At 38.5% G+C, this 14,436-nt stretch overlaps 1 protein-coding gene across 39 annotated transcripts in view; it reads right to left on the reverse strand.

Annotated features, from left to right (window-relative positions):
- The window catches only part of NRXN1 (neurexin 1), a gene marked incomplete at its 5' end in the record, with an annotated part of 1,133,428 nt that overhangs the window by 47,608 nt on the left and 1,071,384 nt on the right, over nucleotides 1-14,436 (reverse strand). For 2 of the 39 annotated variants that reach the window (XM_082852247.1, XM_082852246.1), the window contains one exon: nucleotides 4,036-4,068. The exons of the other annotated variants lie outside the window; for them this stretch is intronic. In XM_082852247.1, coding sequence (XP_082708373.1) covers nucleotides 4,036-4,068 — 33 coding nt within the window. Of the gene's footprint in view, nucleotides 1-4,035; nucleotides 4,069-14,436 lie in introns of those variants that run through there. 39 annotated transcript variants of the gene reach the window in all.

A 14,436-nucleotide genomic window follows, 5' to 3' on the forward strand; every position in this document is an offset into this window, starting at 1 on the left:
AAGACAATTAAATTGTGGCTTAATCTGCAGTCTCTCTCTCTCTCTCTCCCCCCCATATATATATATATATATATATATATATATATATATATATATATATATATATAATAAATATTTTTTTTCACAACAATGAAAACAAAAATGTATAATTGATTTTTTTGGGGGAAATAGTTCTCAGATAGTTTCCAGTGCATAATCAAGGGAATTCAAATGAGGGTGAAAATTTGAGGGGAAAATGGAAGTGTGTAGTGATAATCACACATAATTTATGACACAAAACTAGAAAGTCTCTCTCATATATTTTTACTTTTTCATGGTTATTATTTAGTTTAGACTTATATGCTGTCTTAATTTTCTGTGAGACACTAGAGATACCCATACATTTATATCTGTCTGTGATTCTCCCCAGTTATTCTGTATACTGGAAATTGCCTATCTACTCGATACATTGTGCTTGGCTCCATTCTCTGTGCTAGAGTAATGAGGGAAGGGAGCCTTCAGGAGATTCAAGTATCAGCTATCAAGTAAATGTAAATAAGATAGCAGATAATAAAATCAATCTTGCTGGGTCAATATAGTAACCTTAATAGAAATCAATGATATTCAAAGCCTAAATATACACAAAAATGTATAAGCAGAACTTGGTGTCATTATATTCTGCTGAATTTATATATAGTTTATTGTTTCTGTTTAGTAATAGAGGTCTGGAACAAATGGCATTTGAGTCCATAGACAGGTAAAGCAGCAGAGGAATAAAGTACTGGGAGTAGAGGAAATGGGACGTGAAAAAGAAGACTGAATTAATAAAAGGCACCAGTTGGTCTAAGTATAATTAAATATCCACTAACTCTGTTCACCTATATCTTGCTAGTGCTTATAACACCGGAATTAAGAGCACTAATTCTGACATGGCAAAATCCCGTTTCAAATGGGTTATTTTCCAAATGGGCAGAGTGTAAGCTTAGTTCTTGAAACATCTGAATTTAACATAGACAAAGACTGAAGTTCTTGGCTACATGCTTTATTTTCCCATTTGAAAACTACAAAGTATAAGCTAAAAGGGCTTTTCCCATCAATTAGCAATCTGCCTACTGCATCCATCATATTGTTAATTGATTGCACTTGTAGTTTATAAATGCACCCAGATGCTGTGGAATGAGCACATTTTGTAAATTAAAGGAGCATATGGAACGCACACAGACAGTAACATTTCATCATAACTACCCAAAACATCCTTAATATGCAATGCTACATCACTAATTACTTCGTAAACATGTAAGCATTTCCTGGCTAATGTCTTGGTGAGAAATTTGCTTGGCAGTTGACCCCCAAATGCTACTGTGACCAGACATTTAATACCACTTCAGGGCTCTTCTAGTTTCCTTCTACAGAAGGAGAAAGTGGCACTCAACATATCAGGCAACTTGATTGTGCAAAGTGAGTGAAAATATTTATTCTTTAACACTGGGTTATCTTGCTTAATAAACACCAGTCAACCCTCCAAAATATAAATATCTGTCCGAAGATCTGTCTGTAGGCACTATTTCTTTCTAAAAACGTTAGAGGGAATTTGCCAAGTGAGGAGAATTTTGTTGCTTAGTGGACTCTTTAATTTCTAAGAACAGGGCATTGGAAGAAAAGGACTGGAGAAAGTATACGAAATTGGTCTCATTCGTTAACTCTGGGAAAATCAATATAAATGATTTGAATAAATTATCCTAAATGTATCTTAGGATATTAAAGGTAAAGGTTTTATTTTATTTTATTTTATTTTTGCGGTACGCGGGCCTCTCACTGTTTTGCCCTCTCCCGTTGCGGAGCACGGGCTCCGGACGCGCAGGCTCAGCGGCCATGGCTCCCAGGCCTAGCCACTCCGCGGCATGTGGAATCTTCCCGGACCAGGGCACGAACCCGTGTCCCCTGCATGGGCAGGCGGACTCTCAACCACCGCGCCACCAGGGAAGCCCAAAGGTAAAGGTTTTCATTCCCTTTACCTATGTCATAATTCCTTGTCAAGCCAAGGTTCAACAGGCAGTCAAAAGAGACGTGCAACACGGCTAAATTTCCTTTGGAAAATGGAAATTCTCTCCATACACAAGGTCCACCAACCAAATGATTAAGAGAGCTGTGGGTGACCCACAGAGTAAGAGATGTGTACTTAAACTTTTAAAATTTGTGTTTCATTGGTACATTTTGGCAGCATGATTTTGGTAAAATTCAGTTGTACTCAGGACTGGAAATTGTGTCTGGGTTCACCTTAGGATTTTGAAATAATCATTGAAATCACAGAATTCAGAAGTAAATTGATTTTTCATTCTTTTTCAGTCCTATGACCCTTCTGGGCAAAGACTGTGCCCTTGGGTGACAGAAGGCTTGATTAATTTCATTGCAGAATTTGAACTGGGCATTGGTCAAGCCCCCAGCCTTCAGGATAAAGTCAACAAATACTTAAATAAAACATTTAAAGTTATTCTAGAAATGAACATCTACTTATAAGCCAGAAGTGAAAAATCAGTAGATTAGTCAGCATGAGCTCCTAATGTTTTCATAATTCAAAGCTTACTTAGGGAAAGAGTCAGCAAGCCCTATTGATGCTTGAATCGTTCAAGTCTGATAAATAAGTTTAGTAGTTATTGCCATATTTATATTTAGATACCAATGACTCAAATAATATGACAGCTTAATTTGAATTCTGCTCCTATTGAATACTTTTCCTGAATATGGCAAAGAGAAAAAGGTTACAAACAACAACAAATAGCACACCATTTATAATCTGGTAAAGTACCTTCTATTCATGGGATTTCTTTCCTAATCTATGAAGCAGGGGTTACCTAATTCAATGAAAAATAGTTGTCACAACAGACATGACATTCTATCTCATACTTAAAGGAAGATGCAATCAGAAGTTCCCTTGAAAAGAGGGGCCAGGCTTCCTTCACTATTAAGCCTACTCCTCCCCTCCCCCCTCCCCTTTTCTGAGACTCAATCCCTTCTGTTCTCCATCTGCTCCGCCCCCGCCTATTGTTTCCTCTCCCAGCCAAGCATGCGAATCCCATCTGGCCATACTCTTGCTTTTGCTGGCTCTAATTCCCATGGGCCTAGGAAATACTTGAATGCCAAGGCTTTTCTCCTCTTCAGGAGAATAAGGATAGCTAGGAGACTATCAAACAATTAGCCGAAGAATTCACACTCATTAACATGCACATGATGTCTCGAATACGCAAACAGCACTTTTAGAATCCTCTCTTAGGCTAAAATCAAAAAAAATGTTTCTAATTCTCTCACCTCGGATGCATTTTTAAAAACTGAAATCTTACTGTCTCTGAAATAATCAAAATTTATATTTCAAAAATATAAAAACGTTCAGTAATCCCAGACATGCATTTTTTTTTCAGTAAGCAGAATTAGTGTAAATAAGTGTTACTCAAATCTTACCATCATGAAATATTTCCATTAATTAATCAGGTTTAATAATCACTAATACATTTTCTGTGGCACAAAACATACAGTTAATTCACACATTACACCTTTACGAATTCTCAACGAAAACCCACTCTGCCACAAAAGCATGCATGGTCAGAATCTAAGCATATTTAGGCAAAATCATCACCAAGTCACTAACAATAATAAAGCAGTCTGGCGAGTCGTGAAAGCAGCTTTTATTCATGCTTTTACTCGAATCAACTTAATACATATATATAAACACACCCCCCCACAATTTTTGGTTGTCTCTGCCACAAGCATGCTCATAAGACATCTGAAGCTCACGCCACAAACAAAAGTAGAAGCAACCATGCTCAGGGTTTAAGGACATTTAAAAATTTAAAACAACCTTTCTACGTTGCATACAGAGCGTGCATAAATTTGACATGCAATCTCCAAGAAGAAACATTTTAATATAAATCTTAAAATTAGTTTATCCAAAAGAGTTTATTCTTATTTTCATTATTACTGTTCTTAGGCTCCTGGTATCTTAAACCCTGCATGCTGCAGTTCTAAGCTGTGCTGAGCACCGGCTGTGATAGAAGAAGCTACCTGCGAGTTTTCACAGTGCCATCTCATATCCATGTCTGTCTGGCTACCCTGCGTGCTTAGAGCTTTTTTCTTAATTCTTAATGGAAATCCTAGGAAATTTAGTCCATCCTCTGAAATCAATACTGGTGACAGGAGAGCTCCCTGACTCAGTGGGAGATCAAGATGATAAATTGCCTGCGCATCAGCCTGGCCTATCAGTGCCCTGCACACAGATGGGCGAGGAAACACACAGAAAAGGCTCTAACAGTCACGTGTCACCAATGAGCCAATGGCTGATGCACTACTGCAGGAAGGGATGCTGCAGTTCCGTCTGCAGTTGACGAGGCTGTTGGTAGACAGACCAGCCCGTGCCCAGCTCAAAAAGTCTTGGCAGTCTCCGCTGTCAAATTTGCTCCCCTACTGTGACTGCGTAGGGAAACGGACATTCCCCTAAACCCGGACCCAAATAAAGACCTATTTTCATGCACAGGAATTTTTCTCTGTATTCCTTTGTAATCCAATGTGACAGCTCAGCAGAAAGGAAACTACTTTTTAACATCCCAACCCTTCAACTCTTCTTATGGGCTTCCCTTCAGATGATTATCACCTTTTCACCTAATATTAAATTAGAAGCCTTAAACTGTGCAATTAGCATGCAACCCTCCTAACAGAATCGGCTCAAAGCTTTGTAATTGTAATTTTATTTTCAAGTTAATGAATGGCATTTTTTGAATGCCCCGTTTATAATGAGTATTGTTATGGGATAATTTTGTATAGGCAATTATGCAACATTAAGAAATACATTACTATGCTTTTTTTTGGCCAATTACAGCTGTTTCTCTTTAAAGACAATTTAAGTCCCAATACATGTTATCGATCGTTAAAAAGACAAACAAGGTCACCTTATTTTTGATAAAGGAGGCAAGAATATACAATGGAGAAAAGATAGCCTCTTCAATAAGTGGTGCTGGGAAAACTGGACAGCTACATGTGAAAGAGTGAAATTAGAACACTCCCTGACACCATACACAAAAATAAACTCAAAATGGATTAAAGACCTAAATGTTAAGGCCAGACACTATAAAACTCTTAGAGGAAAACATAGGCAGAACACTATGACATAAATCACAGCAAGATCCTTTTTGACCCACCTCCTAGAGTAATGGAAATAAAAACAAAAATAAACAAATGGGACCTAATGAAACTTAAAAGCTTTTGCACAGCAGAGGAAAACATAAACAAGAGGAAAAGACAACCCTCAGAATGGGAGAAAATGTTTGCAAACGAAGCAACTGACAAAGGATTAATCTCCAAAATTTACAAGCAGCTCATGCAGCTCAATATCAAAAAAACAAACAATCCAATCCAAAAATGGGCAGAAGACCTAAATAGACATTTCTCCAAAGAAGATACACAGATTGCCAACAAACACATGAAATGGTGCTCAACACCACTAATCACAGAGAAATGCAAATCAAAACTACAATGAGGTATCACCTCACACCAGTCAGAATGGCCATCATCAAAAAGTCTAGAAACAATAAATGCTGGAGAGGGTGTGGAGAAAAGGGAACCCTCTTGCACTGTTGGTGGGAATGTAAATTGATACAGCTACTGTGGAGAACAGTAGGGAGGTTCCTTAAAAAACTAAAAACAGGGCTTCCCTGGTGGCGCAGTGGTTGAGAGTCTGTCTGCCGATGCAGGGGACACGGGTTCGTGCCCCGGTCCGGGAAGATCCCACATGCCACGGAGTGGCTGGGCCCGTAAGCCATGGCCACTGAGCCTGTGCGTCCGGAGCCTGTGCTCCGCAACGGGAGAGGCCACAACAGTGAGAGGCCCGTGTACCACAAAAAAAAAAACCAAAACTAAAAACAGAACTACCATATGACCCAGCAATCCCACTACTGGGCATATACCCTGAGAAAACCATAATTCAAAAAGAGTCATGTACCACAATGTTCATTGTAGCTCTATTTACAATAGCCAGGAGATGGAAGCAACCTAAGTGTCCATCATCAGATGAATGGATAAAGAAGATGTGGCACATATATATATACAATGGAATCTTACTCAGCCATAAAAAGAAATGAAATTGAGTTATTTGTGGTGAGGTAGATGGACCTAGAGTCTGTCACACAGAGTGAAAGAAGTCAGAAAGAGAAAAACAAATACCATAAGCTAACACATATATATGGAATCTAAAAAAAAAAAAGGTTCTGAAGAACCTAGGGGCAGGACAGGAATAAAGACGCAGATGTAGAGAATGGACTTGAGGACACGGGGAGGGGGAAGGGTAAACTGGGATGAAGTGAGAGAGTGGCATGGACATATATACACTACCAAATGTAAAATAGATAGCTAGTGGGAAGCAGCCACATAGCACAGGGAGATCAGCTCAGTGCTTTGTGACCACCTAGAGGGGTGGGATAGGGAGGGTGGGAGGGAGACGCAAGAGGGAGGAGATATGGGGATATATGTATATGTATAGCTGACTCGCTTTGTTATAAAGCAGAAAGTAACACACCATTGTAAAGCAATTATACTCCAATAAAGATGTTAAAAAATACAAACAAAATAAAACAACAAAAAATACAAACAAACAAGCACCGAAGGATGTACACATCCTGCTTCCCAAAGCCAGAAAAATAAATGAGTTGTCCAGTGTTGGAAATATGTACTTAGTTTTTGCCTTTCCTCTAAAATGTAAAGTAATCCTTTCGTAAGCAAAGGCTCCACATCTGGAATACCATATGGAAATATATCCCCAATACATCTGCATTTATTGATCATTCTGTAATAGCAGACATGTTGCACAGTTCAAGGTAACTGAGATGATTGTATCCTGTCTGACAAGGAAGGTTTTCGGTTGTGAGACTACGGTGTGTTTCAAATGGCAGTATCATGGAGATACTTTTTAAAAAGCTTAAAAGAAACATTGAATGATCTTCGGGAATAACCTTTGTATCATAAAGAGGACCTGGGGAACCTCTATTGTTCCTTATGGCCCAGTTTTCATTATCTCCATGCATTTTCAAGGACTAATTCTAACCCCGTTTAGAGTCACTCAATACTACTAAGAAAAAAATCTGAGAATAAATCGTGATAGGTATGCCATAAGAAAGTAAAGTGCCACTGAGGTTTAGAATGCTGAAATTCCAAAGCTCATTTTGTCTTTCCATCCTGGAAAGAATGGACTCTGTCAAGTTTTTGTTTTGCAAATTCCTTTCCTCTCTCCTTTATTCAATGTTGACTCTAAGGAAATAATAAAGCATTTCTTAAGTTCTTTAAAATATATATTGTTTTGTGCCCACTCTCTCCATTTGGCCTATTTATTCAATAATATGACCCTCAACAACCAAACTTTATTCTTTTAAAAGAAAAGATTAAGGCTCAGAGCATTTATCAAAAAGAAAACAACTATCATGAAACATTGACATTAAACCTATTTATTGAACTATTGTAATAGCCAAAAACTGGAAACCACCTACTCATCAATAATGAACTGATGAGATAAATTACAGTTTTACAGTCCGGATACTCTGTAGCTGTAATATAGAATGTGGTAAATTCAAACATGCGTATATGAAGAGATCTCTAAGATATATTGTTATGTAAACAAAAATTAAAGGTACAAATTTAAAATTGTTTAAAGGCTATATACACACACGTATTTACACACACATACATAGCTGCATATGCAAAGGAAATTTCTGTAAGGACATAAAGTATCAGTTAATAGTGGTTAAACCTGAGGAGGGGAGCTGAGTTCAAAGGTGGGACCATAGCCTAGTTTTAATAGGTACCATCTTGGACATTTTTCAAATCAAGTCTATGTATTCCTCTTCTAATTCAAAATTATTAAATAATGTAAATGATGGCACCTATGTTCATTTATGGTTAAAAGGACGTGATTGGTAGATGTTTTAAGCAAAACTGTTGAGGGGAAAGGAGGACAGACAGAGGGAAGGGTGGCCTGTTTTTTTTCATGCAAAGAACACTGAGTACATGTGGGCAAGAAGAGAGCTGCTAGGTATAGGTTCTGGCAGTCTTAGCTGAAGACCTCCACATCCCATATTAACTTTTGGTTCTGTCATCTCTGAATGCAAACTTACGTGTGTTAAAGAGCTTTACAACTTCTAGCGACAATTCACCTGAATCATCTCTGATTCTTAGAGGTAGGAATGTGGAGGACTGAGGAATAAAGGACTTGACTAGTTACCTGAACTTGGGTGAATTAACTCTTTCAAAACTTAGTTTTCTCAGAAGGATGCAACTGGCAAGAAATGGCAGAGCTAAACTCGAATCTTAAATTAGAATATTGTTTACTGCTGCTTTAAAAGCAAGATGATGTGCATTTTTTTTTTTGTTTGTTTTAACCAATAATGGTATAGGGTTAAGGACAAGATGAAATCCATTTTCTTCTGGTTCCTACGTGGCACAAGCTTGTTTTATCCCCAAACCAGAACCTGGCTTAGAGATTCTATTTTTAACTCTTTTGTTGTTGTTATTCAGATTCTTATAACTTTAAGAGATATAAACTTTAAAAAAAGAATTGGCCAAATTTAGTGAAAGGCTTATAATATGCATTATTCAAGAATTTTTTGTTTTACCCCCAATTATTCTAAATCATGGTTTATGGGGGTGGGGTGATTTTGTCCCCAAGGGAACGTTTGACAATGTATGGAAACATTTATCGTTGTCACAACTGGGGGAAGTGTTCCTAGCATCTCGTGGGTAGTAGCCAAGGACGCTGCTAATCATCTTAAAATGTACAGGACAGCTCCTACATCAAAGAGTTATCTGGCCCTAGATGTCCTTAGTACTGAGACTGAGAAACCACGCTCTAAACACTCGGCTTTTCTACCTTATTTACAAACAGGTTAAAAAAGAAAAAGTATTCTGTATATATTGTGATGTGGCAAGGAAGGAAGTTTAGATGGAGAGAAGAGGATAACCAAGGCCCAAAGCTGTGGGTCACTCCAAAGTTAAGAAGTCATGGAGAAGAGGAAGAAACAGCAAATGAGGATGAGGCTAGGAGGAAAAGCAAAGTGTGGTGATCTGGAAGCCTGTGGTAAAAAGTGTGTCAGAAAACACACTGGCATCAACTTGCTCGAATGCTGTTAATAGGTCAAGTAATCCATTCTCCATGGAGGTTTATATTTAAACAAAGGGTCTGAGAAATTAATCTCATTGAAATTAACAATATAAAAGGCTTGAGGTCCTTATTCCTTTTCATATTTGAATTTTTGAAGATGTGGCCAGAAAAAGTAATATTTACAGGGATCACAGGAGGGCTCTTTGAGGGACTCCGTGAGGGGAGGGGGCTTTTGTGACCCTCAAATTATACTTCTCAGGCTACTTTAGAGTCCACAAAGTTAGACTTGTAAACAAGCAAGCGAATAAATCCCATTTTGGACCCCTCCCCACGCCCTACCACAGCTTGCAGAGTGTCACCATATCCCACTAGCAAGGAGGTTAGTGATTCTTGTCTCCAGGACCCCATCCTGTCTTTCTATCCATAGATTAAGTTTTTAGGAACAGAGTTCTCAGAACCAGCTTCAGGCACTTTCCCTCTGTGACTCCCGTCATGCCAATTTCCACACTTGGCCAAGCCTGTGCGTCAGTGCAACAGGGCTGAGATACAGAGCCACCTGGAACACTGTGACATTGGAGCAGCTTTAAGCCACATTAATGCTCTTTGTAACAGGGAAATATTGCAGGAAAGCAGGAGAGAGAGAGAGAGAGAGAGAGGGAGAGATCAGAGAAAAGAGCCACAGATCTAGATATTACCACATACTCTGTGGTGTGGGAGCATATTCCATGTCGCAGTTCTCTTAAAACCAGAAGGGTTTTTACAACTCCAAGAGCTCGTATGGCTTGCATAGACCAACTCCTTCATTTTATGGATGAAGGATTTTGAGGCAGAGAGGTTAAATAACTTGGCTTAAATTAAGTTACAGTGGGATTCTGTCCCATTCCAGTCAATGGATCAACATGATATTGGCAAGTTTCAAGATTTTAAAAACCACCATAATTATTAACCAGAGTAAAACTTAGAGGAAGGGGAAACGTTGATGTCAAATAAGAGACAGTAGATGGCTCCAAAGCCTCCTCCCTCCCACACTGATGCTGGATTAAGGCATGGAAAGCTTTTGCTACCCAGGAAAGAGAGTATGATCCTCCACTGGGCATTGATAGGCTATGAAATACAAAAGAAGCAGCTTTGAGTCTCCTCCTTTCACAAGAATGTGAGCGGTGGCTGAAAGCTGTTTTAAATGCAAATTCTCTTGTCTGTACTTTCACCACAGTGATGATGAATGGGAAGTAGGATGCATGAGTGACTTTTAAAAGACATATGTCAGGAAGTAAGCTCTAGTTGTGAGAGAATATAGCATAGGAAATATTCTGGACCATTTTCCTTTTTTAAGAGAACAAACAGAAATGGTAGAAAATCATAGTGGATTACCTTAGTTTTAAATTTTATTTTATTTTTTTTCCCCTACAATGGCAGCCCTAGTTTGACACCATGGAGTGCCACTACACTCCTGTTAACTACTAATTTAATATTTGCAAGTACAGGTTAGAGGCAGGAAGTGAATTAATGTCTAAATGAGTAAAATTTCTCATATTCTAAATCTTATGGTGTCGGTTTTCTGCAACCTTATTCTTGTGGGTTATTTTTTTTTTTTCCCGGTACGTGGGCCTCTCAGCGTTGTGGCCTCTCCCGTTGCGGAGCACAGGCTCCTGACGCGCAGGCTCAGCGGCCATGGCTCACGGGCCCAGCAGCTCCACGACGTGTGGGATCTTCCTGGACCGGGGCATGAACCCGTGTCCCCTGCATCGGCAGGCGGACTCTCAACCACTGCGCCACCAGGGAAGCCCGGGGTTTTGTTTTTTTACACCGATTATTTCTCTAGTTATGCACGCTTTTTGCAAAGTGAAAACACAAGCAAAAACCCCACTGCCTTATATAATCTTTTCCATAACACTGTATTCTAAAATGTATTAAACTAATGTTGAAAATAAAAGAAATTGATACTCAGAGGGATTAAATATCACCTATATCCATGAAGTTAGCAATTAAAAGTCTATTGACTACATATCAAATGTTCTTTCCAAATCAATACCACTCCTAGTGCTTGCTCTAGACTCTCTGTCCTCAAAGTTTAGTACGCATAAGAACCAAGAAGGAACAAGTTAAATATTCAGATTCCTGGGCCCTTCCCCTGGAGACTGATTCTCTTACTTGGATAGATCCCCCAAATCTACATTGTTGATAGGCATCCCCTCTCCATAATATAAGAACCTCAAGATCACCTTAGAGTTTCAAGTTCAGAATTCCTTTTCATGAAGAGTCATGTCAACAGGATTTCTCATGAATGGAAATGGGAAGCTTGTTTTTTAGGGAATAAAATTTAAAGAGTGGTAGGAATAGTGTTCACCAAGAGAGAATTGGAACAGAGACCAGCGGCACAGTAAAAAAGAAAAATGCAGGTGCTTTAGAGTCATCCATGAAGGGATAGCTTCCCAAACTGGATTTTACAACATAAAGGATATTTTAGTTGAAAATATTTTTGAGCAAGGAAAATTAATGTGCATAGAAGAAATGTGCAAATAGTAGCATTTACAAGAATAGGGGTGACCCTTTTATAGCCACAGATAGAAATGACACTTGGCTGAATTGGTCCCTATCTCACTGCTGCCATTAGAAACCATGAATATGCAGATATCCAGGCAGGGTCTTTTTGCATGTCCTAAGAATTCATTTGTACTAAGAAGGGTTTTCTTAGGATAGCTCTCTAGAAGTCTAGAGAAGGCAAGCTTTCCTTTAGGTTAGTGAGATCAGAACCCACTAACATCACATCAAAGCTTCTTTAATGGTTTAAGAGAATAAAACCACCCAGAAAGACATACCAAATCTATTTCATGCACAACAATGACACATGAAGATGAAGGGACAGTGCAGTGTACAGAAATCCTCCGGTCACTGTTTTCTCCCAGCTGGCTTCTAGGTTGGGCAGTTTAAGACCAAAGGGTTAAAATGGTGCTGAAAGGATGTCTACTGCCAGTCCTTAACTCATTTTTAAAAAATTTCTGAGCTTTTTGGCATACTATACATTTATTTTATTTCAACATAAGGATGACTAACTGTTCACACTGATCCAAACTCAAGACTCAAGGGACAAGTTTAATAAGGAACCGATTCTTTCAGGATGCTGTGAGTAGGACAATGCCTTTTACCAGACACCAGTGATCAAAAATAGTTTTGGTGGCTGATTAATGAAAAGCATTAATCAACAAAAGCCATAGTCCATGGTCCAGTCTGTTAGAAGGAAAGAGGGAAAGGAGAGAGAGAGGCAAGAAAGAAAAGAACAAAAGGAAAGAAACAGTGCAAAACATTACATGTAGCTGAGGTGCATTAATAGACCTTGTGAGAAACTTGTTTTTCAGTGAGTACAGTTTGTCAGACATTATAAAATGTGAGTCCCCTTCCCCTCCACCTCCCGCACTGATAATGGACCACACAATATTTTAAGCAACAAGAATGACTTTGAAAAGATACCTACACTGACAGTAACACATGACTTCACAATCCTATGCACGCACACAAGCATGTGCACATAAAGAATCCACATTTTTACTTATCAGGAGTAAATGTTTTCCATTAACAAAATCGTGAAACCTAAGTTGGAAACAAAGCTCATCATGGACTAAATATAACATTATAAGAAAATCCATGAAAAGGAGTTGCAAGTTTTCACTCATACAAATATACTGTAAAGTTCCATGAGCAAACTGCAGTCTGGCAGAAGCACTTATTTCATGTAGACTTAATATTTATAGCAATTCTTTCCCAAACTTAAGATGCCAAAGAATTTGAGTGTTTGTTAAAAATGCAATTTTATGACCCCACCCTGGTGGACTTAATTATAATTTCTAGGGATGACGGTGAAAAACTGCATACTTAACCTCTGCTCCTGGGGATTCGGATGCAGGTGGTTATGGGCCTCAGTGTGAGAAACACATCTATGTATGCCCCCTTCCTGCATCCAGCCACTTCCCACCGTGACACCAGCCTTGGACTGGATAATCCAATTCAATTGGATTACCCAGCTGAACTCCTACAGCATGATACCTTTCATTGTGGGGGATAGAAGGATGGAAAATCTAGAGAGAGCTTAGAAATGATGGGATGAATAGATTATGAATAGATTTCCTGCAACAGACTGCATTCAATTTGGATCTAGAAAGATGGTAGAGTTATTTTACGAAAGGCCTGAAAGTGTAAAAGTGCTTTTCTTTAAAAATTTAGAATTTATTATATAAATGATAAGCTCCTTTATCTTTTCAACTGGAGGACCAAGCAATGCTTATAGCACATAAGAAATGGTCAATACACATTAGTTGAATTAGTAAATATGATCACCACAACAAAGTAAATCTATGAAAAAAATTCAGTCACAATCCCACTACCTTCACAAACCTTTCTGTTGCTGTTGATGCTGTTGTTAGTGTTTTGATTTTCATTTCACATTCTTTTCTATTTCTTATCTGTACACACACATAATTTTAAATAGTTGCAATAATACAGCAAAGAAAACCGTAAACGAAACAAAAAGACAACCCACAGAATGGGAGAAAATATTTGCAAATGAAGAGACCGACAAGGGATTAATCTCCAAAATATACAAGCAGTTCATGAAGCTCAATATCCAAAAAACAACCCAATCAAAAAAATGGGCAGAAGATCTAAATAGACATTTCTCCAAAGAAGACAGACAGATGGCCAAGAGGCACATGAAAAGATGCTCAACATCACTAATCATTAGAGAAGTGCAAATCAAAATGAAAATGAGGTATCACCTCACACCAGTCAGAATGGGCATCATCAAAAAAAATCTACACACAATAAATGCTGGAGAGGGTGTGGAGAAAAGGGAACCCTCCTGCACTGTTGGTGGGAATGTAAACTGATGCAGCCACTACGGAGAACAGTATGGAATTTCCTTAAAAAACTAAACATAGAGCTAACATATGGCCCAGCACTCCCACTCCTGGGCATACATCCAGAGAAAACCATAATTTGAAAAGATACATGCACCCCAATGTTTACTGCAGCACCCTTTATGATAGCCAGGACATGGAAGCAACCTAAATGTCCACTGACAGATGAATGGAAAAGAAGATGTAGTACATATATACAATGGAATATTAGCCATAAAAAAAGATCGAAATAATGCCATTTGCAGTGACAGGGATGGACCTAGAGATTGTCATACTGAGTGAAGTAAGTCAGACACAGAAAGACAAATGTCATATGATATTGCTTATATGTGGAATCTAAAAAACTGGTACAAATGAACTTATCTATAAAACAGAAACAGAGTCACAAATGTAGAAAACAAACTTATGGTTACCAAG

Source organism: Leucopleurus acutus (genome assembly GCF_964270905.1).
Source record: "Leucopleurus acutus genome assembly, chromosome: 12".
Lineage (NCBI taxonomy): Eukaryota > Metazoa > Chordata > Mammalia > Artiodactyla > Delphinidae > Leucopleurus > Leucopleurus acutus.